Genomic DNA, 21,477 nt, shown 5'->3' on the forward strand with positions numbered 1-21,477 from the left:
TAGAGTTGCCTTCGGTAGTTAAAGGGGATGTGGTGCCGCACTTGACACTAGCTGTGGCTTGGCCATTAACACCTTGCTGTCCCTGGTGTTGCTGGTGGGCACGCCAGCGCCTGGTTCTCGGCGGTTCTGGTTTCTGAGATGGACGGGTAGGTAGGCAGTGATGTGGATTGTGTGGAGGCGGAGGAGGTGGGCGTGTAGCTGAGTGTTGCTGTCGGCTGTGAGGATGAGGATGCGTATGGGAGGTTGCATGAAGAGGTGGAGGTACTGAGTGTGAGGATCTTCGAGGCGGAGGGAGAGCTGGAGGAGTGGAAGGATGATGATGATTACAAGCTTTGTGCGGAGCCAGCGAGGAAGGAAAGCAATATGAAGACGTAGACGCGATTGAATCGGGTGATTGAACCATAACCTCCTTTGGGCTTGAGCAGACTGCGTTGTCATCGGCTTTGCGAATAGGAGAAGAGGCTGCTGTATTTGCTATATGCTCTTGTTCTATCGAATGTGAGTTCAAGAGCCCTGATTCGGAGGATCCTCGACAGGCTCGTCGGGGGAGTTCTCCTTCAACATTCTCTTTTGATTCCGTTCGACGGCGTGCTCGTGAGCGGCGGGCCATCGGCGGCTCGGGCTTTTGTTTCACGGCAGGCGGACCTCTGTTAGGTAGAGTAACACCAGGTCTTTCCTTGTGCGAAGCTACCTTAGCGATGCTATGGGAAGAGGAGCGTGCAGACTCCAGTTCAAGGCCAATTGATACAGCGGAGGGATGGCGAACTGGTGATGATTGAGTGTCACGCCCATGGAGATTTTCATCCAAACTTATTTGAGGTGAAATTGGGGATCCCACGTTGGGAATTTCCACACTTCCTTGAGAATTCGTCCCATTATGGCCCTTCGTCTTCCCATCATCACTTGATATCGGCTCTGACAATTCTTTCGTAAACCAATTGGTTCCCTCAGATATCCAACTAACCTGGCTACAACGCAAGACGAGCCGTTTTGTTGTATCGTCCACTTCATTAAAGTGAAGTATCTTTTCGTAATTCTTATCGGCATCCTCCGGTATGTCAGACCACTGTCCCCTCACTAGCGTCGTGAAAAGTTTTCTAAGTTCCTCGCGTTTATCGTGTGGGGGATATTTCAATTGAGTATGCGCAAGTAGCGGGTATAGGACTCTCAAGTATGTATGGCGAAGTGGGGTTGCATCTTCAGGTAAATCATAGAGGTTACGAATGAGAATATCGACAAGAACGCGCAGGTCATTAGTATAAAAGTATTCATAAGTTGAGGGCGTCGTAAATAGTAAATATAAAAGCTTGAGTGTGAGCAATTGCAGAGAGGTTTCATCTGTTTCCACGATTAATATGAATATCCTTGGGAGGAGTGGATGGGGAACAATACCTTCGCGGTTAAGGAGAAGGATAATATTTTCCCCAAAAGTTTTGTAAAGACTACCATGCATTGATAAGATTTTCATTACTTTATTCGTTAGTGGAGCGGTTGTAGGTCTGTCTCCGACAGGATCATGGCTGGATACCATAAATTGCTCATTGAGGACCAGCTATATGCCAATCAAGTCAGAATATATACATCACCGGCTGCACAATAATAATCTGGGAACATTCTTACCAAGACACGAATCACAGGGTAATGGTACGGGTCGTTTAGTTCCTCAGGGGGTCCCTCAATAATTTGGAAAAGGTACTTTATAAACCCGTCGTCCACCGTCACTATAAAGTTATTGGGTAAGTAAGGTCACACCCTCAATAAGGTCTGATGGTCCCGGCCTGACGACTACTTTATAAGGTGGCAATCGATAACTCACCTAGATCTTCAATCCTGACTCTCTGGATCCTTGACATCTCATATAACAAATCCATCAACATTCTATGCAGGCTAGCTTCAACTCCACTGCCAGAATGGTCGTCGCCCCGTAGCGATTGTATCAACTCCAATAACCGACAAAATGCCCCCTCTTCACACATCATTTCAAATGTAGCCTCATTCTCACATCCGTCGAAGAGTAGGAACGACACTATCCCGAGTAGATTATCGTGTGAATCTTCCTATAGATCGAAAACTCTTGATTAGTTGGATGTTTCCTGGCCATCGTACTCGTACTTCTCGTTGAACGGAAACGGAATTGGAGCTATGCACCTGAAGCAAGCTATATATTATTTGTAGTCGTATATAATCGGCATTATTTGCGAATAGCGACGATGACAGGAGCCGGTCTGTGCATCGGCTAATGTCATGATCGATATCAAAAAAGTCATCTGTGGGAATTCTACGTGTTAGATGACCATATATGCTAACTGTGGCTTCTTTGGAAGGGCGATTTGGGTACCTCTGCAACTCTCGAGCAACGACAAATACGTGCGCAGTATGTCGTCAATTTCCTCATGTGAATCGCATTGATGCTTGAGAACGTTGTCTAATTCTACTCCCAGCACGTCTCAGTTAGCAAACCATACCAACAAGCGAAATAGGACCACATATAGAGTACGCAAAAAAGCAGTGTTATAAGAGAATGCTGTCTCACCATTCCAGAACTGATCTTCTGTTCTCAAATTGCTGGCTTCGAAGTCCATTCCTATGCTCGCGCATATCTGAATATTCGTTCACTATGGTAATTTCCCCGTAGAAATAAAGAGACAGGAAGTCAAAGGAAGATAGAACGCTGGAATAACGAGAAAAAGGGAGACTGAGCTCGCAGGACCGGGGAAATGGAAGTATGAACGAGGCGATCTGCCTTGATGGCAAGCCCGCGAGATTCTGGGGTAGAAATCCGGTCACTTGTAGATATTATGTAAGCGTCCCATGACCGACATGATTTCATAGTTCTCGCATCCCTGTAGTAAATAATGCCTGCATAAGGCTCGATTGCGCATGAATTGCATTTATTTATTATTTAGCAAAGAGGGATTAGACTGGCTAAGAGCTTCAGTGGTGATACCACACGGAGAAGAGCCTGGGCTGCCAGGATATCCGTCATATCTAAACATATTCTTTGCTTTAAATCGTTTATGCGTAAAATTCTATGAATATATTGAGAATGGAAAAAATTGTTCAATAAACTCCCGCAAATGGGTATAACTTCACCGATATCCTCCTTAACCATGTTTATTTTTCCTCTTCCGATGTTATTTTGACCTATATCGTGCCTTACGAGCTGGTGATATCCGTCTCTTGAGCTAATTCGTGATATGTTAGTTTGTTGGTTACGAAAGTAACTAATTCCAGGACAACTTACTATTCCACAGCTCTGCATATACGCCACCTAGTTCTAGGAGCTCAATATGGCTGCCACTTTCGACAACGAGACCATCCTTTAGGACAATAATTCGATCGCTATCGTAGATTGTGCGAAGGCGATGGGCTACGAAGACGCTTGTCCGCGCCTTGTCCTTTAGAATGCTGTTTATATTCTGAAGTAGCGCCTGTTCGGTATATGTGTCGAGGGCGGATGTCTGTTTCGGTGGAGGTTAGTAAACACATTCCATTCGTTTAAGTTAAAGATGCAAAAGGGGAAACGAGAGTAAACATACCGCCTCATCAAAGAACAGCAATGGTGGATCCTTTAATATCAATCGTGACACTGCTAGCCTCTGTTTTTCTCCTCCCGATATCATCATACCTCGCTCTCCAACAGGGGTATCATATCCTGCAGGCAATCGCTCGATAAGCTCATGGATATGGGCTCGCTGTGCAGCCCTTTTAACCTCTTCAGTCGTAGCATCAATCTTGCCATATCGGATATTGTGCTCAATAGTGTTATTGAATAAAGGAGTGTCCTGTGGCACAACTCCAATGGCTTTTCTTAGACTGGCTACAGTCAAGCCGCGAATATCTTGGCCATCGATCAAGATACGACCCTCGTGCACGTCATAGAATCGGAAAAGGAGGCGAAGGATAGTTGACTTCCCACATCCACTTGGTCCAACGATAGCAATTTTCTTACCAGCTGGAATTGTGAAGGAGACATTTTTCAGAATAGGTCTATCTGGAAGATATCCAAATGTAACGTTCTCGAAGCGGATTTCTCCACCCTGCCGAAGCTGTAAAGGCTTAGCGTCGGGAGCCTCTTTGACGTTAATGTTGACCTTTTGGAGATTGAACAGAGTCTCCATGTCCATCAACGACTGCCTTAGCTCACGATATACCGAACCTAGGAAATTTAGAGGCATCGATAGCTGAAATACTAACTGGTTAACCATGACAAGGTCACCAACCGTTAATTGTCCCGTAGCCACGCCATCGGAGGCTAAGTACATCATAGCAGCTAGCGCACTTGAGAAGATCAAATTTTGGCCGGAGTTTAAAAGCGCCAATGAAGTCGTGACTTTGATTGATGCGGCTTCGTATTTCTTTAGCGCTTGATCATACCTGGAAACCTCAAACTTCTCATTATTGAAGTATTTCACGGCTTCGTAATTAATGAGGGAATCAACTGCTACCGTTGCTCCCTGATTGTCGGCAGCGTTGGCCTGCTTTCGAAATTTCGTTCGCCAAGCCGTGGTCGTAATGGTGAATGCTGTATACGCCAACATGGTAGCAGCAGTTATTGCAGCAAACTTTGGGCCATATTGATATGTCTAAGAGATTGTTAGAGAGATTCAAGCCTTGAACATAAGCTAATATAAGGCGGCATACCAAAATACCGCAAACCATTGAGATTTCTAACGCGGTTGGGAACACATGGAAGACCATTGACGTCAACAGAAAGCTGATTCCTTTTGTACCTCTGTCGATGGCACGGGTGAGGCCTCCTGTCTGGCGGCTCAAATGGAAGTTCAAATCAAGTCTGAGGAGATGATCGAATACATCGCGCGCCACCTTCCGAATGGCCTTTTGGGCAACGCTTGCGAATACCGCATTTCGCAATTCTTGAAACAATGTTGCTCCAATTCTCGTTACGCCGTCTAAACTCATGCTCTCTAGTTAGATAACCTGCCAATGGCCGTTTAGGTAATCACGATGAGGACGGTGCATACATGCTATTATCATGGACCCCCCGACCGTCCAAGCAGTCCCGCCTATTGCTGCGAAATCGACATTCATGGAGTCAACTATGTTCTTGAAGTAAAACGGGACTTGGACGTTTAGAATCTGGTAGAAGTTAGCTAAGACTGCATGATACCATCTTAAAAATGTATGGGTAACAAACTTTTCCTCCAACGAGCAGAGATAATGCTATCCCAACCCGAAGTTTCGTATTCCAATCGTCCTTTTTATCAGTTAGCAAACGGGCTTTGAATGACCGCCAAATAAGTATTGTCTACCTTAGGCCAAAGGTACTTCGCCATTTCTTTCATGATAGCCCAGTCCACCTTCCTTTGCTCTTTGGATGTAACATTAGTCTCGGATAGCAAGGCACCCGGCTTCTTGCTGTCCGCTTTTGTGACGCCAACGACATCCTTCTTTCCTCCCGTACTCTTTACGTCGATGGTAGCAGTACTTCTTGTCGTTGGAGTTGTGGTAAGCGGCCCGCCCTTCTCTTGCGTACCGGCAGGTTGGTCCTTGGACAGGCTTCCTCTCGTTGTGAATGTGCATCGTAGTGCGCCATAGCGATTCGATCCCAGGTTGAGCGGGCTGGCGAGGGAAAGACGAGATCTATAAAAGTTTTGTGGCGCAATGCGACATTGCAATTGCGCGGTTCGCAGAAGCATGTCGTCTCAGGGCTGCGCGTCCCGCAACAAATGCAACATAAATATTCCCACGATTATCCAGATCTATCGAATATTCATGATGTCATGATAGGGCGATTCAATGGACGGACCTCGATCTGTAAGACTGAGCGTTAGAACGTGACCCTTTAATAAACATATGGCGCACTTACCGGAGACGCTGTAGAGCCCTCCTGGACGGCACAGAAGCGAATAATCAGCTTAAGACAATTATCCGAAGCTCGACAGGTTTTAACAATTCGGCGTTGCTTTTGCGTGATGATCGATTTCCCACGCTGCCGTTGACTTTATCGAGCTTGTTTGTCTTGTTTGTTTGCATCGTCATGTTTTCAACACCAAGAAACATTCCAGGGCATCACTGTCAATCGGAATACTTGATATTTCATAGCAGAGGGCAGGCATTGAGTTGCTGCTCAGCTTGCGGTATACACTATCGCGGCCATGAGGCGATCAATACCCAGAAGCGGAGTTTGGCCGTCGAACCATCTCAGGCTGAGTCCGCGATCCGGCGCGCAGAGACACATCCATATCCAAGCCATACCAAGCAGTCAACTCAATTCAGTGACGAACGGAAATTTCCACTCTGCTTCAACGACCACTAACTCTGCAATATCTCCCGGTTATTATATCCAGCCATTCATTTTTATCAAAAGCTATTGAGAATCCGAGCTGACCGATAATAAAGATGCCAAATTCGAAGTCGTCGGTTCGCCGTATTCCCTTCTTTCCGTGTCGCTCTCCGCATCCCAGAATCTATATACAAGGCGTGGAACCCTTGTGGGACTGAGTGGGAAGGCAGAAAATGTACGGTTATCATATTACAGGCGGACTCTTGGAATAAATGGCTAAATTGTTATGAAGGTTGTTTCTACCCTGCGGGTCCTAGAGCCATTCCGTCGAGCAGCACTAGGAATTCCGTTCTTATACCAAAGAGTGAGATATCCCTTCGATTTCCCACTATAATAGTTGATTCTAACTCTATGTGACTTGTATAGATATCCTCTGCTAGCCCCGTCTCTGCGTTGATTTCGGTCCAGTCGCCGATAACGTCACTTGCTCTCCTTCAACTCAATGGCACCGTGGATTGGATGTTGGCTCAGCGGAACGCCCTTCTTGCGTGGACTGGCCATTCGTTGACGATAAAACCGAGATTTAATAACCAATTGGTGTGTTAGCCATGCTGCGACCTCGAGATACTGTAGTTGAGGAGCAAGCTAACTCGTGAAGAGTTTGACACATTGGGGTAACTCCGAAGTGACAGGACGAGGTCTTATTGCATTGGTTGGGAAGGGCCAGATATACTCGATAGATTTGAAGGACGGGGAACAGTATATTGCTCACCCAAGGTATGTCAAGCCGGTATAAGTGTCACTGGCCGTCAACTAATATATACCACGATAAGCAACGTCGTCGCCTATACGATGACGCCGAAACCCCCACAGCCCTATAGATTCAAGTCGACAACGCTCAGATTCCAGGTCCCTAACCTTGGCGTAGGGCAGCGGCTATCGAATACCAACCTGGTGCAGAACTTATCCAAGTCGGACACCTGGATGGCAGCAATGAGAATCTTTCACACATTACGAACGTGGACGAGGAGAACGATATGGGGTGATCGGGTAAGTGACTTAACCATCCCGCCTTGATATTCAGGTCCCTTGTCTCACCATCCGAAATAGCTCTTTTTACAGTTCCATGGGCCGACGACCCTCCTCGTGCAATCTCGAGCTGCACGGATTAACGACATCCTAGCCGACCACGAGGTCAACGAGATTGCCGATGCGACTCCTGGTGTCACCAGGGCGGCTGTAGAAGCAACCGCTGTGTCGTCTGCAGAGGACACCGCGTCTCATCAGTCTACGACCAAGGGTGACCACCCACGACAGAGCATCGCCAGCGTTCACCGGGATGGGAAGGTCGACATCAAGCCAGCCGAATAGATTCCCTCCATAGCTGGCGGGTGCTGGAAGAGACAAAAGGAGGATTGCCTGCCTTTCTTTCAGACGGTCCGTGTATTATTATTACTATCATCATCATACAGCTCTGTGTCGATATAGCATGCATCTTTCTTTTACCTCCTCCCTTTGGCGCAGTCTAACTTACATAATCATATATGCCAAGATACACGCCAAGAAAACCTTATATATATATCCATGCTTCATCACGTGATTAAGGGGCTGATCTTATGTGCTTACTAATCAGAGGAATCGACGACGACCTTCAACCTCTCTTCCTCTATATCACACTTCCTTGCAGGGCACGACGTTTTATTTATACACACGGAGCATGCCTATTTATATACTTCCGCACGCTTCCACTTGTTTCAGGCGTTTCCAGTGGCTGCGGGTCATTTAGACGAGGCCTTCGATGACACCCAAAGACTACGCTCTGATACTGGGCCGGAAATTACTTACACTTTTCGCGACACGGGACAAGGGCTTCCCCCTATGCTGAAGCCTCGGCAGGCGTTTCCCCGACCACGTCATGGTACCGGATGGCCGCTACTCACAGTGCAGATAACAAGATAACTTGCTTGTCTATCTAGCGGCTTGGTGTGGAGTGAATATGGGGTGCAGATAGAACGTTCCTTTGCTCCCTTCACCTCATGAAACCCTCTAGGGGCCCCGAAATCCCCACGTCTCAACACGCGATCGCCCGGCCAGGGCCCCGTATTAGGCAATTGATGTGTCCAAATACTTGTTACTCGCAGATTCTTCTGGCATTGTGACGGGCGGCGATCTGGAGTCGCACCATACCGGATGAGGTACCGCTTCTGCTCTCTTGCGGATCAGGATTGACAAAGCTACTCCAGCAGAGAATATATAGATATATGCCTACTATATATATCAACGGTTCTTCGTCTCGCGTCTAGATCTCAGCATCTAGGCACAGATGAACGCTCGCGCTATGATGATACCTTATACGGCCTTTACGGCGTCTATACTTTTTTAAAGTCCCGTTGCTCCTTGCATGAACTCCACCGCACCTCTAGTAGCCGAGTCACTTGGCATATACTGAATCGCAACATCAGCCGGGGGTTCCTTTCGCCCTGAGTTTGGGCAGCACGAGGGCGATTGGAACTGTTTCTGGTTCCTGTCTCTGCCATTTGTGCGGTTATGGCCGGGTCCGGGCCCTTCCAGTATACCCCTATCAGATACGGTGCTGGATACCCCGAGACAGGATTAATCTCACACGGTCAAAACGGATCAATGCATGTGTAAAATGACTCGATGTTTATTTCTCAATGCTACGTTCCGTGCCTGGGATATAAACCGTCAGGCGTGACGGGGCTGGTTATAAAAGAATGGACCCCCTCACAGTCTTTCTCTCCTTCTTCTTCTTCTTCTTTCTAGAAATCATCCTCTAGACATTCCAAGCTCCTCTTCCTAAGCTCCTCTTCCTACATTCCCTCTCTTCAAGATGCGTTTCTCCGTTCTCCTTTCGAGCATAGCTGCTCTTAGCACTGTTGCTGCCGCAGAGCGTATCTGTGGAGCTATCCCCCACCGAACCTTTGCAAAGGAGTCGAAGGAAGCTCTTGCTGTTGCCTCAGCTTCAGGTCACCATGTCAAGGCCAACATCTCCGTCGAGACCTATTTCCATGTCATCACCGATGGCTCAAAGGGTGAAATTTCGGTATGACAGCTCTAGCATTGGCACTTGGGTAATTGTCTAATAAGTTTACAGGACGAGACTTTGGCTGAACAACTCGCTGTCATGAACGACAACTATGGACCTGCTGGCATCAGCTTCAAGCTCATGGACACCAGCCGAACCGACAACTCCAACTGGGCCGCTGGCGGTGACGAGACCGGCATGAAGCGAGCTCTTCGAAAGGGAACTTACTCCTCCCTCAACGTCTACTTTGCCCCCAACCTTGAGGGCGGCCTCCTTGGTGTATGTATATCCTTTTTATGACATATTAAAACCATGCCTAAACTAATCAACGTGTTATAGTTCTGCTACTTCCCCAAGGCTAGCCCCAGCGAGAACGACAAGCTTGTCGATGGATGTGTTATCCTTTCTGGCTCCGTCCCCGGCGGCGAGACGGCCCCATTCAACGAGGGAAAGACCACCACCCACGAAGTCGGACACTTTATGGGTACGTTCTCGGGCTCTAGCCACCACATGTTCCATTTCTACGGTATCTAACGTGTTTTCTACCAGGTCTCTACCACGTCTTCAACGAGGAGCAAGGAAACTGCCAAAAGGACGGTGATATGGTTGCGGACACCCCAGTCCAGGGTGAGAAGACCAGCGGCTGCCCACAGGGCAAGGACTCTTGCCCACAAGAGGGTGTCGACTCTATCCACAACTACATGGACTACAGTGACGAGTAGGTTCTACCCTATATCTATTTCACAAGTAGACCAAGACTAACTGTTCAATTCCAGCCCATGCATGAACGAATTCACCCCCATGCAACAAGCTAGAATGCAGATGATGTGGCAGCAATTCCGTGCTGGCAACTAAATTGGTCCAGGCGTGCATGATTTACGAGCTGAGCTTGTAACATTAGGATGACTCGAGAGTGATGAAGCGGTTCTTCGTGCCAGTGGCACGTGTATATAGTCTGAAGAAGGATCGAAAGTACATATATAACCCACCATATGGGCAAATTAACCTGTTTATACGACATTGCATCGTATCCAACATGGCATCGTTATCCAACCGTAGAGCGAACCTGCAACATAGGGTGTTGTGGTCTTCGATATAGATATGGTCCCTGGTGATATTGACAGGGACATGGATAGACAGGCAAGGGTTTAACAACTTCTCTCTTTGTATAGGATTTACCATATAACTGATCAACGTTTACCCCTTGAACCTGTCGATAACATCCTCCCAGTCCGTCTTTAAAAAGAAAAAGCGACTATCCGAAGATCTTCGCGGGGAGGAGCGGGGTAGTTCTCACCACTAAGAAGTGCCTAAGGTCTTCTAAGTAGCAGCATCCTCCACTAAAGACTGGTAAGAGCCTACAGTACCATATCTATACCATGGCTCCAGGCACGGCAAACATCTCTGCTCGCGTGTCGATGAGATGGCCCCCAGAGCCTGCGTTCGAATCGACGGACACGGTCTCGCTCTCCGTGGGCGGGTGGTATGTCGACCTACGGATCGAGCTTGAATCCGGGAAGATAGCTTGGGCGATGGCAGGGCAAAGGATAGTTGAAAGCGCATCACCGCGTAAGACAGACCTTTGACCTATACGTGTTGGAACTACGAACTCACCGGGACTGCTACCTAATAACTTATACCAAGACACAGCCGTCGTCGTCTTCACCCATGCCATCGACTCGCTCCAGCTCTTCGACACGGCCGACATAGGCACGTTCAAGGTGCTGCCCAACGGAGACGACTTCGAGAGTGGAAAGATGGCTCACCAGGATCTACCTGGAGCTCCGGTCCGCGAATATGAAGAGATATGGAGGAAGATCGAGCTTCCCGAGACCACACCAGAAGGACAGGGTTATTCGTGGATTCTAGAGTCTGAGGAGATGCTTCCTCCCCTATCGACCCTGGGACAGGACGAAAGGGAAGTCAGGGTGGCGAAGACGTTTCTGGCTCGCGTGCCAGGCCATTATATCGCTTTGGGACAGGCCCAGTGGTATAAGAGGGAGCAGCTCGACGGGGCATGGACGGTGACAAAGGTTGGGGGAGAGGTCTCTGGGCGGAGGGAGACGTGGGATGCCAGCACCGGACAGGACGCCGTCGTCAAGTACGCGGTCGGAGACGAGGCAGAGAGTCTTCCATCACTCGTAGCAGCAGCTGGCGAGGCTCTGGCATTCAGCGGAGAGGGAGGAGAGCTCTGGCGTACGCCCGGTCGAACTGTCATCGTCGGTGGCACCGGATTCGTCGTTCGTGCGTTTGAACCACGATGAAGAACTCTGCCTCTCCTAATCCTCATGACCGTGTAGTATACGGCGTAATAAGTACTGACAGATATACTCCTAGGTTGTTTGATATCAAGATGTCCTCCTGGCATGCATCTTGAGTATCAGGAAGTGTCGGCTCCGACCATGCAACAAAACAGGCCGACTGGCCCAATTGGTTAAGGCGCCTGACTACGAATCAGGAGATTGCAGGTTCGAGTCCTGCGTCGGTCATTTCTTTTTTTTTTTTTTTTCATTTTCTTTGTCTTTTTATATTCCTTTTTATATTCTCCCTTTCCTTTCTTTTTATATTCTTTTATTCTTTGAGCCATGCTTACTGTGACTAGAAGATGGCCAAGAGACTGTTTGGAGTGGACGATCTCAGGACAAGCGTCTGTTACAGGTCTGCTCACACACACGGCCAAGTCAGCCACAGTTTCACCATCCAGACACTGGTCCATATAGAGGTCGATCTTCCATCTCGACATCACGCTGCGCTTCGCTGCAGGGCATGGCCGTGAATACGAAGCCTTGATACGCCTTGGTCCCTTGGGAGAAACCCCTGGCATTTGGATCCGATAACGCAGCGTCTAGCCGCCAGCAGGGGCCGACACTCGATGGAACCCCTGGATGCTGCCCCAAGTGCATCCATATGATCGAAGTCCATATGATCGTGGCTCTCGAGAGGCCCTTTCTATTGCTTCCATGAGGCTCTGGCGAAGTAAGTTTGGCCGTATTTACTTCAAGCCGCTGGGTGGATTTGCCGACGCGGGAAGAAACTTCCTCGTTTCCCTGGTTCTTCTCTGGGGATAGGGTGCAGGATGATGCTACATCCTACAAACTCATGTCTCGAGCTCGAGCTTAACGCCCAACCCTTCCGCACATATACCCAGGGTGCTGAGAGCATGATTGACACCGAAACTCTGCCCAAGTTTCCCACTTGGCGGCTCCACGCACCCTGGTCCATCGCCATCTCGTTGGATGTCAACTTGTCGCGGACTCGCGGCTTGAACCCTGGTTCATTTCGCCCGGATGCTTAAAGCGGGTGTTTTTCGGGTGTTCGGCCAGTGGTCGAGCAAAAAACACCGTTGGATTGCGGCCATGCCTCGAGTGATCGCTTTTTCTTCCTCTGCTGGCGAGGCTGTTTGTTTATTTGCTTATTGTACCGTACCTTATACGGCGTGCGTCCGGCGAGATAAATCTATTACCTCACGTATTGCAGTAGCCCTTCCTTCCCTCGGAATTCCTCTTCCTGACGCTCCCAGTTGAATGGTGCGATTAGAAGAACAGAGTGAGCCAAAAAGTTCCAGCTCATCGTATTCACATACACACAAGGTCCGGCACAATGGGGAAAACGGCAGCGTATGATGATAGAGAGATGCAGATGTATGCTCGCTCGCAGTCTATCGGCTCGTTGGCCTCTACCATAACACAACACGCCTGGTTCGGAACCACGAACAACACCGCTTGGGAGAGCGACAAGGATGAGGAAAGTATCGTGAATGGTAGAAATCTAGAAGATGCTCACGGAATGGCTTCAGGCGACGAGACGGACGTCGAACACGGCCATGATATAGAGGCGCTGCCCAAAGATCCAATGATGGATCCAAGCTCTTATCCAGACGGCGGGACAGAGGCATGGACAGTCGTCTTTGGAGGGTTCTGCGCCTTGTTCGTCAGTTTTGGATGGATCAACTGTGAGTTTTCTTTAGATGTCAACGTATATCGGTGTGATGCTAACATTGCGAATAGGCGTTGGTATCTTCCAGGACTACTACCAGACACACGACTTGAAATCATACTCACCAAGCTCGGTGGCCTGGATCCCTTCACTCGAGCTTTTCATGATGTATCTTGTCGTATGTCTCGATTTATTGCTCCTCAAATTGAAGAAACAGCTAATAACATGTTACCAGGCACCGGCATGCGGCAAAGGGTTCGATAGTTATGGCCCACGATATCTTCTGATCGCCGGGTCAGCGTTCCATGTGTTTGGTCTAATGATGACCTCTCTCTCTACTGAATATTATCAGTTCCTCCTGGCACAGGGTATTTGCAGTCCCCTCGGTGCCGGCTTTCTCTTCTACCCAACGATGAACAGTACCGTCACTTGGTTCTACAAGCGACGAGCCCTGGCCGTGGGTATCGTTGCCAGTGGCTCAAGTCTGGGAGGCATTATCATGCCAATCATGATCAACAAACTTATCCCCATGATAGGTTTCGCATGGGCTATGCGTACTTGTGCCTTCTTGATACTTGCATTGTGCGCCGTTGCTTGCAGCTGCGTCAGATCAAGAATCCCACCGCATCCTACGCCGCTGGTGTTCAAGGAGTTCTTTACGCCCTTCATGGAGGTGCCGTTCGTCCTGCTTACCGCGGCAACCTTCATCTACTGCTTCGGCATGTTCTTGCCCTTCACCTTCTTGGTCCTTCACGCCAGGAGGTATGGCGTCCCTGATAGCCTTGCCGGCTACCTTGTTTCGATATTCAACGCAGCAAGGTAATGCTCTCCCTTTGTATCCAATATATCAAAATGATATGCTAACCTTATAATTAGCATCCTTGGCCGAACCATCCCAGGTTACCTAGCTGACCGCATGGGGCTGTTCAACGTCGTAATTATAATGTCATTCTTCAGTGTCATCGTGGTCTTTGCCGTATGGCTACCGTCTCGCGGCACCGCACCAGATGTACTCTTTGCAATCCTCTTTGGCTTTGCATCCGGTTCCCTCGTATCCTTGCCGCCCAGTCTTATCGCCCATATATCAGACGTGCGCAAGATCGGTGTACGAAGCGGAACCATGTTTGCCACGGTTTCTATCGCCGTATTGCTGGGAAACCCTGTTGGGGGATCCTTGGTCCCAGATGTCGCCCATGGCGATTATTGGAGAATGCAAGTGTTTTCCGGCTCGATGCTGCTTGCCGGGAGTATGTTTTTCGTTTTCACCCGAGTGAGGCTGGCTGGAACAGCCATCATGACGAAGATCTAATCCTCTAGTATCTAATCCCTCTGGTCAAAGGGGAGAAAATGAGGTTGGTCTGTTATATCTTTATATTTACTCAGCATCTTTGGGCGTCCTTGTCGGTTTATACGTATATACTCGTGTTCCGGTTTTTTATAGCATTTTAGCGTTAGGGAAGGGATGAAACGGTTATAATGAGGTTGACATGAAGGAACCAAGTCCCTCCCGCCGTTATGGCAGCATATATATTAATACAACATATGTTAGAAGTCATAATCACAATATATGTACTTGTTCTCCATGATTAGGCGCCGTTAAAGGTCGTAGAGGCCTCAGTACATAAGCGTTGTTCTGGTTGCCCGGACAACGAATCTGCGCCATCCACACAATGCAACACGAACAGAGCACAACGGAACTCGCCTTTCTCCTTTGCTGAGACGAAAGAGTAGAGACGCTCGAAGCAGAGCGATATTGCGCCCAGTGAACCGGCCTTCCCTTTCGTGTCTTCCCTTTGTCTTTTCGTCTGTTCTTTTTGCATCGCGGCGTTTCCCTTTCTGCGAGTCGATTCACCCGTGTTTTTGAGGCTCAACCAACTGAATACTGACCGAGACAACATTGACTTCTATCGCTAATCACTTTTTACGATTCTCTTTCTCTTGTTATACTCTTGCTCTCGATTTTCACTAGCCATTGGCATCGCGAACGAGCTCAGCCCTGACGGACAATTTGCAATTTCGCGGACGGACAAGGACAGGATCGCGAACACATCCAGAGAATCTTCGAACATGAGCGTTCAAGTCATCGCTCGCATCAGACCTCTCCTGAAAACGGAGAGGGAGTGCGATGTGATTGTTCAACCCCTGTCGACTTCACCCATATCGCAGACCGCGTTACAGAGTGGGAATGAAGCTATCTCGAAGTCCAAAGAAAACGAAAAGCCAGTGAAGGCGAAGAAAGGGAAGGGAAGGAAGGACGACAATACCGATACGTCGGGTGAGAAGGCGACGGTAGTTAGGATACCGAATCCCAGGAACGAAGGGGAGGACTTCAGCTTCAAGTTCCATTCGGTGTACGATGGCACTGCAACCCAGCAGGAACTCTTTGATGCAGAAGGTCAGTCTTGTTTTCTTCTATATTGCTCTGTTGGTTGGGCGGGGATGGATCTCTTCATTACCTTGGGATTAAAGAGGAGACATATATACATTATCAAAATATGGAATTTGGAATTAACTGGTTCTCCTTTTTGGCTTTGTTGTTGTTATTTCAGTGGCGCCTACTATTAAACACCTGTTCAATGGGTTTGATATCACCCTCTTCGCATACGGTGTTACGGGAACTGGGAAGACGCACACGATGCGAGGCGGCAAGAGTTTGGCGGATCGCGGTGTAATCCCACGGCTTTTGAGCGGAATATATAGACGCTGTCGCAAAATAGAACGGGATTCGGAAGGACGAACGCAGGTCGAGGTCGCCATGAGCTACTACGAAATATATAACGACAAGATATTCGATCTCTTTGAGCCGGTGGAAAAGAGGACTCCGTCCGGTTTGCCTTTGAGAGACAACGGGGTAAAGACCGTTGTCGTGGGATTGACGGAACGGCCTTGCACCAGCCTAAAGGAGTTTGAAGTTGTTTATGACCAGGCCAATATGAACAGGTCAACGTCTGCAACAAAGGTGAGATCATCGATGGTGTGATTGATATGACCCGTTTATTAACATTGAAATTTTGACAGCTCAACGCCCATTCCTCGAGATCGCATGCAATACTCTCTGTAAAGTTAACGGTGACCACTGGAGAGCAGATACGGGTCAGCACTGCATCCTGTATTGATCTTGCGGGCTCTGAAGACAATCGTCGTACGGAGAATGGCAAGGAGAGGATGGTAGAATCAGCAAGCATCAACAGAAGCTTGTTTGTTTTGGCGCAGTGCGTTGAAGCTATCAACAAGAAGCAGGCGAGGGTCCCCTACCGGGAGTCTAAGATGACTAGAATCTTAGGATTAGGCCAAAATAACGGCCTCACGATTATGATTCTAAACCTTGCTCCCGTCCGATCGTTCCATCTTGACACCTTGAGCTCGCTCAACTTTGCCAACCGGACGAAGAAGATCGAATCGCGAGAGATAGAAAATGAGCCGATGTTCAAAGGCCCGCCACGACCGGTAGCAGGCCGTCTGCATCCCGCAGGTGGCCCAGAAGCGAAGAGACAGCCTCTAAGACCCCTCGCGGCATCGATAAATGCCAACATTGCAGCGGTGACCTCTGAAGCTCGGAAGCCATCTGATGGCAAGCCGGCCAAAGCCTTCGCGGTATATACCGACATGTCCCAGGCTAAGAATACCGCCAAAGCGAGCATCTCCGACGCTCCCAGACGAAAGTCACCGTTGAAGCGGAGGCTCGGGAACGGCCTGCAGCCAACCTCTCGACCGTTCAAGGTTGCTCGAACAGACGATACCCCCCACCGGCATGGTATGAGTAGCATGTCAGCTACAAAATTTGAGGAGCTCGTCGAGAAGAAAGTTCGAGAGGTACTTTCCGCTCGCCAGCTAGATGTACCTGAGACTCAGAGCAAGTCTCATCAGGAAAGCATGTTGGCTCAGTCCAAGGAGATGAACGAGCAAATGCAGCGTCGGCTTGAGCTTCTGGAGCAGCGAATCGACGGGACAGAAGATTGCAGAGCGGAAGGATTGTCCTATCTGCTCATGGCCAAACAACACCAAGCCCGTGGTGAATATTCGTCTGCCTTGAGGATGTATCAGCTCGCCCAGCCGTTCTTCCCAAACAACGGAAAGCTGGCCCTCAAGATCGAGGCACTGAAAAATAAGAAGATAGCCAAAAAGGCCCTGTCGGGTGCATCAAGCACTGGAGAGAAACGCAAATACGGGGACGAGGATGAGCGATACGGGGGATCTGACGAGGAACTTAGTGAAGCAGAGCATACCGTTCATGCTTCTACTAAACAACTACGTCCCAAAGCCCTTTTACTCACCCGTGAGCCATCCTCGGGGCATTCGGAGGGAGTATCTGACGGAGAGATCTCGCCACGCTCCTCGCATATCCTCTCCGTGATCAATACACGAGACATCGAACGGATCAAGCTCCTTCGAGGAGTTGGAGTGAAAAGGGCAGAAGGCATCGTCAACTGTCTATGTGAGATGGACAACGAAGAAGGCCACGTCCGCCTTCACAGCCTGGCTGCGCTTGCAAAGATGAAGGGAGTAGGGTCGAGGACGGTCGAAAGCATGAGGAATGGAACTATTCTTCCTCCTTTGCGTCCGATAGCAACTGGTTTTCACATTTAGCTGCTGCATTAGCGAGGCGTTCCGGTATATGATATCTGCATATAGCATCACTTCCATTATCACTCAACATATTAAAGCTGCTGCCTAGAAAGGACAGCTCTAAATAAAGGACAGCTATCTAAATAAATATATAAAAGACAGAGAAATAGATCGAGTACGGAGAAAAGAGTAGAAGCGAGGCTCGCGCCGTGATTGGCCGAGGCCGTAGACAAGAAAGGCCACCGTAAACCCCAAGAACAAGTTGAATATAAGCATCGCCAACAGCATCAACACCCTCACCACGACGCTCACACTCGCAGAACAGCTTGTCCAGGGCCCACGGCGGCCTGACCTTGCTACTATCGTCCTGTCTACGAGAAACGAAAGCCTGCTGAACCGCTGATGTTCACTCTCTAGAAAGTACACAGTAGGTTCCCACCAAAAGCCCCTCGCCGCTGCCCACATGACGATTGATACTGAACGGCCCTTGACACAGCTATCTTCCCGCGAACCCCCCAGCACCACCAGCAGTATTATCCATCTATCCGCGCGATCAGAGGTTTGGGGAGTCCGTTCAGCAGTATAAATGGCAGCTCCGCAAGGGAATTACCCTCCACAGGGCCAGGAGGGCTACGGTCAGCAACCCCAGATCCAGCACCCCCAGCAGCACGAAGACCCAGCTTACACAGTCTCAGGAGCTCCTGGAGCGCCCAATGCCCCTCCGCATGATAGTGCGCCTGCTCCGGCACCCTCGCATGGCCGGAAGAAGCGTGCCTACGCCAACCAGGCATTCGATTTCGGCGTTGGCGCCAACGCAGCCCTGGGAGGCCAGCAGCAGGGAGGCGGCGAGAGCTATGGAGGATATCCTGCTCCCCAGCAACCGCAGGGATATCCGCAGACGGGCCCTTATCCAGCTCAGCAGCCAGCCCAGGCGCCGGTTGCAAGTTATCCTGGGCAGGATGCGGGTGTTTACCAGGCACCGGCTCCCGGTACCGCACACCTAACCCAGCAGATGGCACAGATGAGCGTGGCCGATCAGCAGCAGCAGCAGCAGCAGCCCGGAATGCAGCGACCTATGCAGCTGAATCAGCTCTATCCGACGGATCTCCTCACGCAGCCGTTCAATGTCGCTGAATTTGAATACCCACCACCTCCGATAGTGCTTCCCCCGAATGTAAGTGTCTCTCGGGGGATTTCTACATATCTGAGAATAGGAGGAATGGACTAATATATAAATAGACTAGTGTCACACCCTCGCCAGATGCGAACTGCCCTCCAAAATATGTTCGATCTACCCTCAATGCAGTCCCAACAACTAGCTCCCTCCTAAAGAAGTCTCGTCTCCCGTTTGCTCTTGTCATCCAACCGTACGCTTCCCTTCATGACTCCGAGGACGAGATTCCAGTTATTTCAGATCAATTGATCTCCAGATGTCGACGCTGTCGTTCATACATTAACCCTTTTGTCACCTTCCTCGACCATGGACACCGTTGGCGGTGTAACATGTGCAGCCTGACCAACGATGTACCGCAAGCGTTCGATTGGGATGCAGCAGCGCAAAAGGCACTGGATAGATGGCAGAGGCCTGACCTGAACCATGCCGTGCTTGAGTTTGTGGCACCCCAGGAATACATGGTCAGACCGCCACAGCCACTGGTCTATCTATTCCTGATCGATGTAAGCTATGCGTCAGTTACAAGCGGATTGCTAGCGACGGCTGCGCGGTGTATCCGAGAGAGCCTTGACCGGATACCAAATGCGGACCGCCGAGCCAGGATCGGTTTTATTGCCGTGGATTCCAGTCTTCATTACTTCACCATTCCCCGCGATGGGTCAGAGAGCTCTGAGCCAAACATGCTCGTAGTTAGCGACTTGGATGAGCCATTCCTGCCCATCCCCGGAGATCTTTTGATAACGCTGGCCGAATCCCGAGAGAACATTGAGATATTCCTTGACAAACTGCAGGAGATGTTCCAGAACACCCAGAACCCCGGGTCAGCTATGGGCTCTGCGCTACGAGCAGGCCATCAACTGATCGGCCCCGTCGGTGGTAAACTTACCGTCTTGACTGCCTCACTACCAAACATGGGATATGGCAGTCTTGAGATGAGAGAGGACAAGAAGGTCCTCGGCACAAGTAAGGAGAGCAGCTTGCTACAAACCGGCAACGCCTTCTACAAGAGCTTTGCTGTCGAATGCTCAAAGCAGCAGATATCCGTTGACATGTTCCTGTTCTCCTCTCAATACCAGGACGTTGCGTCGCTAAGCAACCTACCCAGATATACCGGTGGCCAAACATACTTCTACCCAGGCTGGAACGCTGCCAGGAGCGAGGATGCTATCAAATTTGCCAAAGAATTCTCCGACTACCTCTCATCCGAAATCGGACTCGAGGCCGTCCTCCGTGTACGAGCAACCACCGGTCTACGTATGAGCACGTTCTACGGAAACTTCTTCAACAGGAGCTCGGATCTGTGTGCTTTCCCTGCTTTCCCCCGAGACCAAGCATATGTTGTCGAGGTTGCCATTGACGAAACCGTCACCAAACCTGTCGTGTGTCTGCAGACTGCCGTCCTTCACACAACCTGCAACGGGGAACGAAGGATCCGAGTGCTGACTTTGGCTCTACCGACGACTCAGAATCTGGCCGATGTGTATGCCTCCGCGGACCAGTGCGCCATCGTAACCTACTTCAGTCACAAGGCAGTTGAGCGTACCCTAGGAGGCGGCCTAGACCAGGCTCGTGATGCCTTGCAGGCGAAAATTATAGAACTGCTCTCGACATACAGGAAAGAGCTGGCGGGTGGGAGTGTTGGTGGCGGCGGTTTGCAATTCCCTGCCAACCTGCGCGGCCTCCCTATCTTGTTTTTGGCAATGATGAAGAACGTAAGCACACACATATTCTTTCTAGTTACTTGAATTGCCATATTAACCTACGACGTAAAGCTTGGTCTTCGAAAATCCGCCCAAATACCTACTGATATGAGATCTGCCGCCCTTTGTCTCCTATCTACCCTGCCACTTCCGCTTCTAGTCCAGTTCATCTACCCCAAAATGTACTCTCTCCACGACATGCCCGATGACGCAGGTATCCCTCACGAGGGGACGGGAGAGATCGTGCTCCCGCCACGAATCAACCTCTCATCCGAGCGCCTCGTATCCCATGGAATGTATCTGATAGACGACGGCCAAACCCAGTTCCTATGGGTTGGCCGTGACGCCGTCCCGCAACTGATAAACGACGTGTTCGGGCTCAGTGACAAGTCTCAGCTAAGAGTCGGCAAGCAATTCCTGCCCGAAACAGAGAACGACTTCAACGAGCGTGTCAGGGCGGTCATCAACAAGAGCCGGGATACATTGTCACGCGGCGTCGGAAGCATCGTTGCACCACATCTATACGTCGTGAAAGAAGACGGCGAGCCCGGTCTAAGGCTATGGGCGCAATCGATGATGGTGGAGGACCGCGCAGACCAGAGCGTCAGTTTACAGCAATGGATGGGTTTGTTGAGAGAGAAAGTAAGTGCCGTTCATCTTCCATCTTCCCTGTCAAGGCCATGCTAACGTCTTCCCAGGTCATTCAGTAAACGTATTAGTACTAGACGGGTTGGTTTTCGCTGTCGTTTTGTCTCCGTTATTTCCATCGTTAACGTTGAATAATAATATGCAAGGATTAGCTCCAAAA

The 21,477-nt window shown here is 49.6% G+C and overlaps 7 protein-coding genes and 1 non-coding gene across 8 annotated transcripts; 6 read left to right on the forward strand and 2 right to left on the reverse strand.

Annotated features, from left to right (window-relative positions):
• Positions 1-18: 18 nt before the first annotated feature.
• On the reverse strand, positions 19-438 carry GIQ15_00080 (uncharacterized protein; the record flags this gene model as incomplete). The annotated part of the gene is made up of 1 exon (XM_033547497.1): positions 19-438. One exon carries the CDS (start codon positions 436-438, stop codon positions 19-21), a length of 420 nt encoding a protein of 139 aa, XP_033408448.1.
• Positions 439-3,156: 2,718 nt separating this feature from the next.
• Positions 3,157-5,660, reverse strand: GIQ15_00081 (iron-sulfur clusters transporter atm1; the record flags this gene model as incomplete). Its single annotated transcript, XM_033547498.1, has 7 exons — positions 3,157-3,185; positions 3,245-3,461; positions 3,540-4,586; positions 4,645-4,913; positions 4,986-5,100; positions 5,159-5,218; positions 5,274-5,660. The coding sequence occupies 7 exons, from the start codon at positions 5,658-5,660 to the stop codon at positions 3,157-3,159; spliced, it is 2,124 nt and encodes a 707-aa protein (XP_033408449.1).
• Positions 5,661-7,099: 1,439 nt separating this feature from the next.
• GIQ15_00082 (uncharacterized protein) lies at positions 7,100-7,618 on the forward strand (the record flags this gene model as incomplete). Its single annotated transcript, XM_033547499.1, has 2 exons — positions 7,100-7,297; positions 7,370-7,618. 2 exons carry the CDS (start codon positions 7,100-7,102, stop codon positions 7,616-7,618), a joined length of 447 nt encoding a protein of 148 aa, XP_033408450.1.
• A 1,480-nt stretch (positions 7,619-9,098) lies between these two features.
• Positions 9,099-10,148, forward strand: GIQ15_00083 (metalloprotease 1; the record flags this gene model as incomplete). The annotated part of the gene is made up of 5 exons (XM_033547500.1): positions 9,099-9,311; positions 9,363-9,572; positions 9,633-9,777; positions 9,843-10,011; positions 10,070-10,148. The coding sequence occupies 5 exons, from the start codon at positions 9,099-9,101 to the stop codon at positions 10,146-10,148; spliced, it is 816 nt and encodes a 271-aa protein (XP_033408451.1).
• Positions 10,149-10,672: 524 nt separating this feature from the next.
• GIQ15_00084 (uncharacterized protein) lies at positions 10,673-11,557 on the forward strand (the record flags this gene model as incomplete). Its single annotated transcript, XM_033547501.1, has 2 exons — positions 10,673-10,862; positions 10,938-11,557. The coding sequence occupies 2 exons, from the start codon at positions 10,673-10,675 to the stop codon at positions 11,555-11,557; spliced, it is 810 nt and encodes a 269-aa protein (XP_033408452.1).
• Positions 11,558-11,708: 151 nt separating this feature from the next.
• GIQ15_t0001 lies at positions 11,709-11,782 on the forward strand. The gene has a single exon. It is a non-coding gene; the product is annotated as a tRNA-Arg (tRNA).
• A 1,111-nt stretch (positions 11,783-12,893) lies between these two features.
• Positions 12,894-17,816, forward strand: GIQ15_00085 (kinesin family protein; the record flags this gene model as incomplete). The annotated part of the gene is made up of 8 exons (XM_033547502.1): positions 12,894-13,245; positions 13,301-13,407; positions 13,465-14,048; positions 14,106-14,476; positions 15,199-15,624; positions 15,779-15,895; positions 15,947-16,188; positions 16,248-17,816. The coding sequence occupies 8 exons, from the start codon at positions 12,894-12,896 to the stop codon at positions 17,814-17,816; spliced, it is 3,768 nt and encodes a 1,255-aa protein (XP_033408453.1).
• A 565-nt stretch (positions 17,817-18,381) lies between these two features.
• On the forward strand, positions 18,382-21,379 carry GIQ15_00086 (transporter SEC24; the record flags this gene model as incomplete). The annotated part of the gene is made up of 4 exons (XM_033547503.1): positions 18,382-18,969; positions 19,035-20,681; positions 20,742-21,311; positions 21,368-21,379. 4 exons carry the CDS (start codon positions 18,382-18,384, stop codon positions 21,377-21,379), a joined length of 2,817 nt encoding a protein of 938 aa, XP_033408454.1.
• Between the last annotated feature and the right edge of the window lie 98 nt (positions 21,380-21,477).

This window comes from Arthroderma uncinatum, assembly GCF_011692745.1.
Source record: "Arthroderma uncinatum strain CBS 119779 chromosome Unknown scaffold1, whole genome shotgun sequence".
Taxonomy (NCBI): domain Eukaryota; kingdom Fungi; phylum Ascomycota; class Eurotiomycetes; order Onygenales; family Arthrodermataceae; genus Arthroderma; species Arthroderma uncinatum.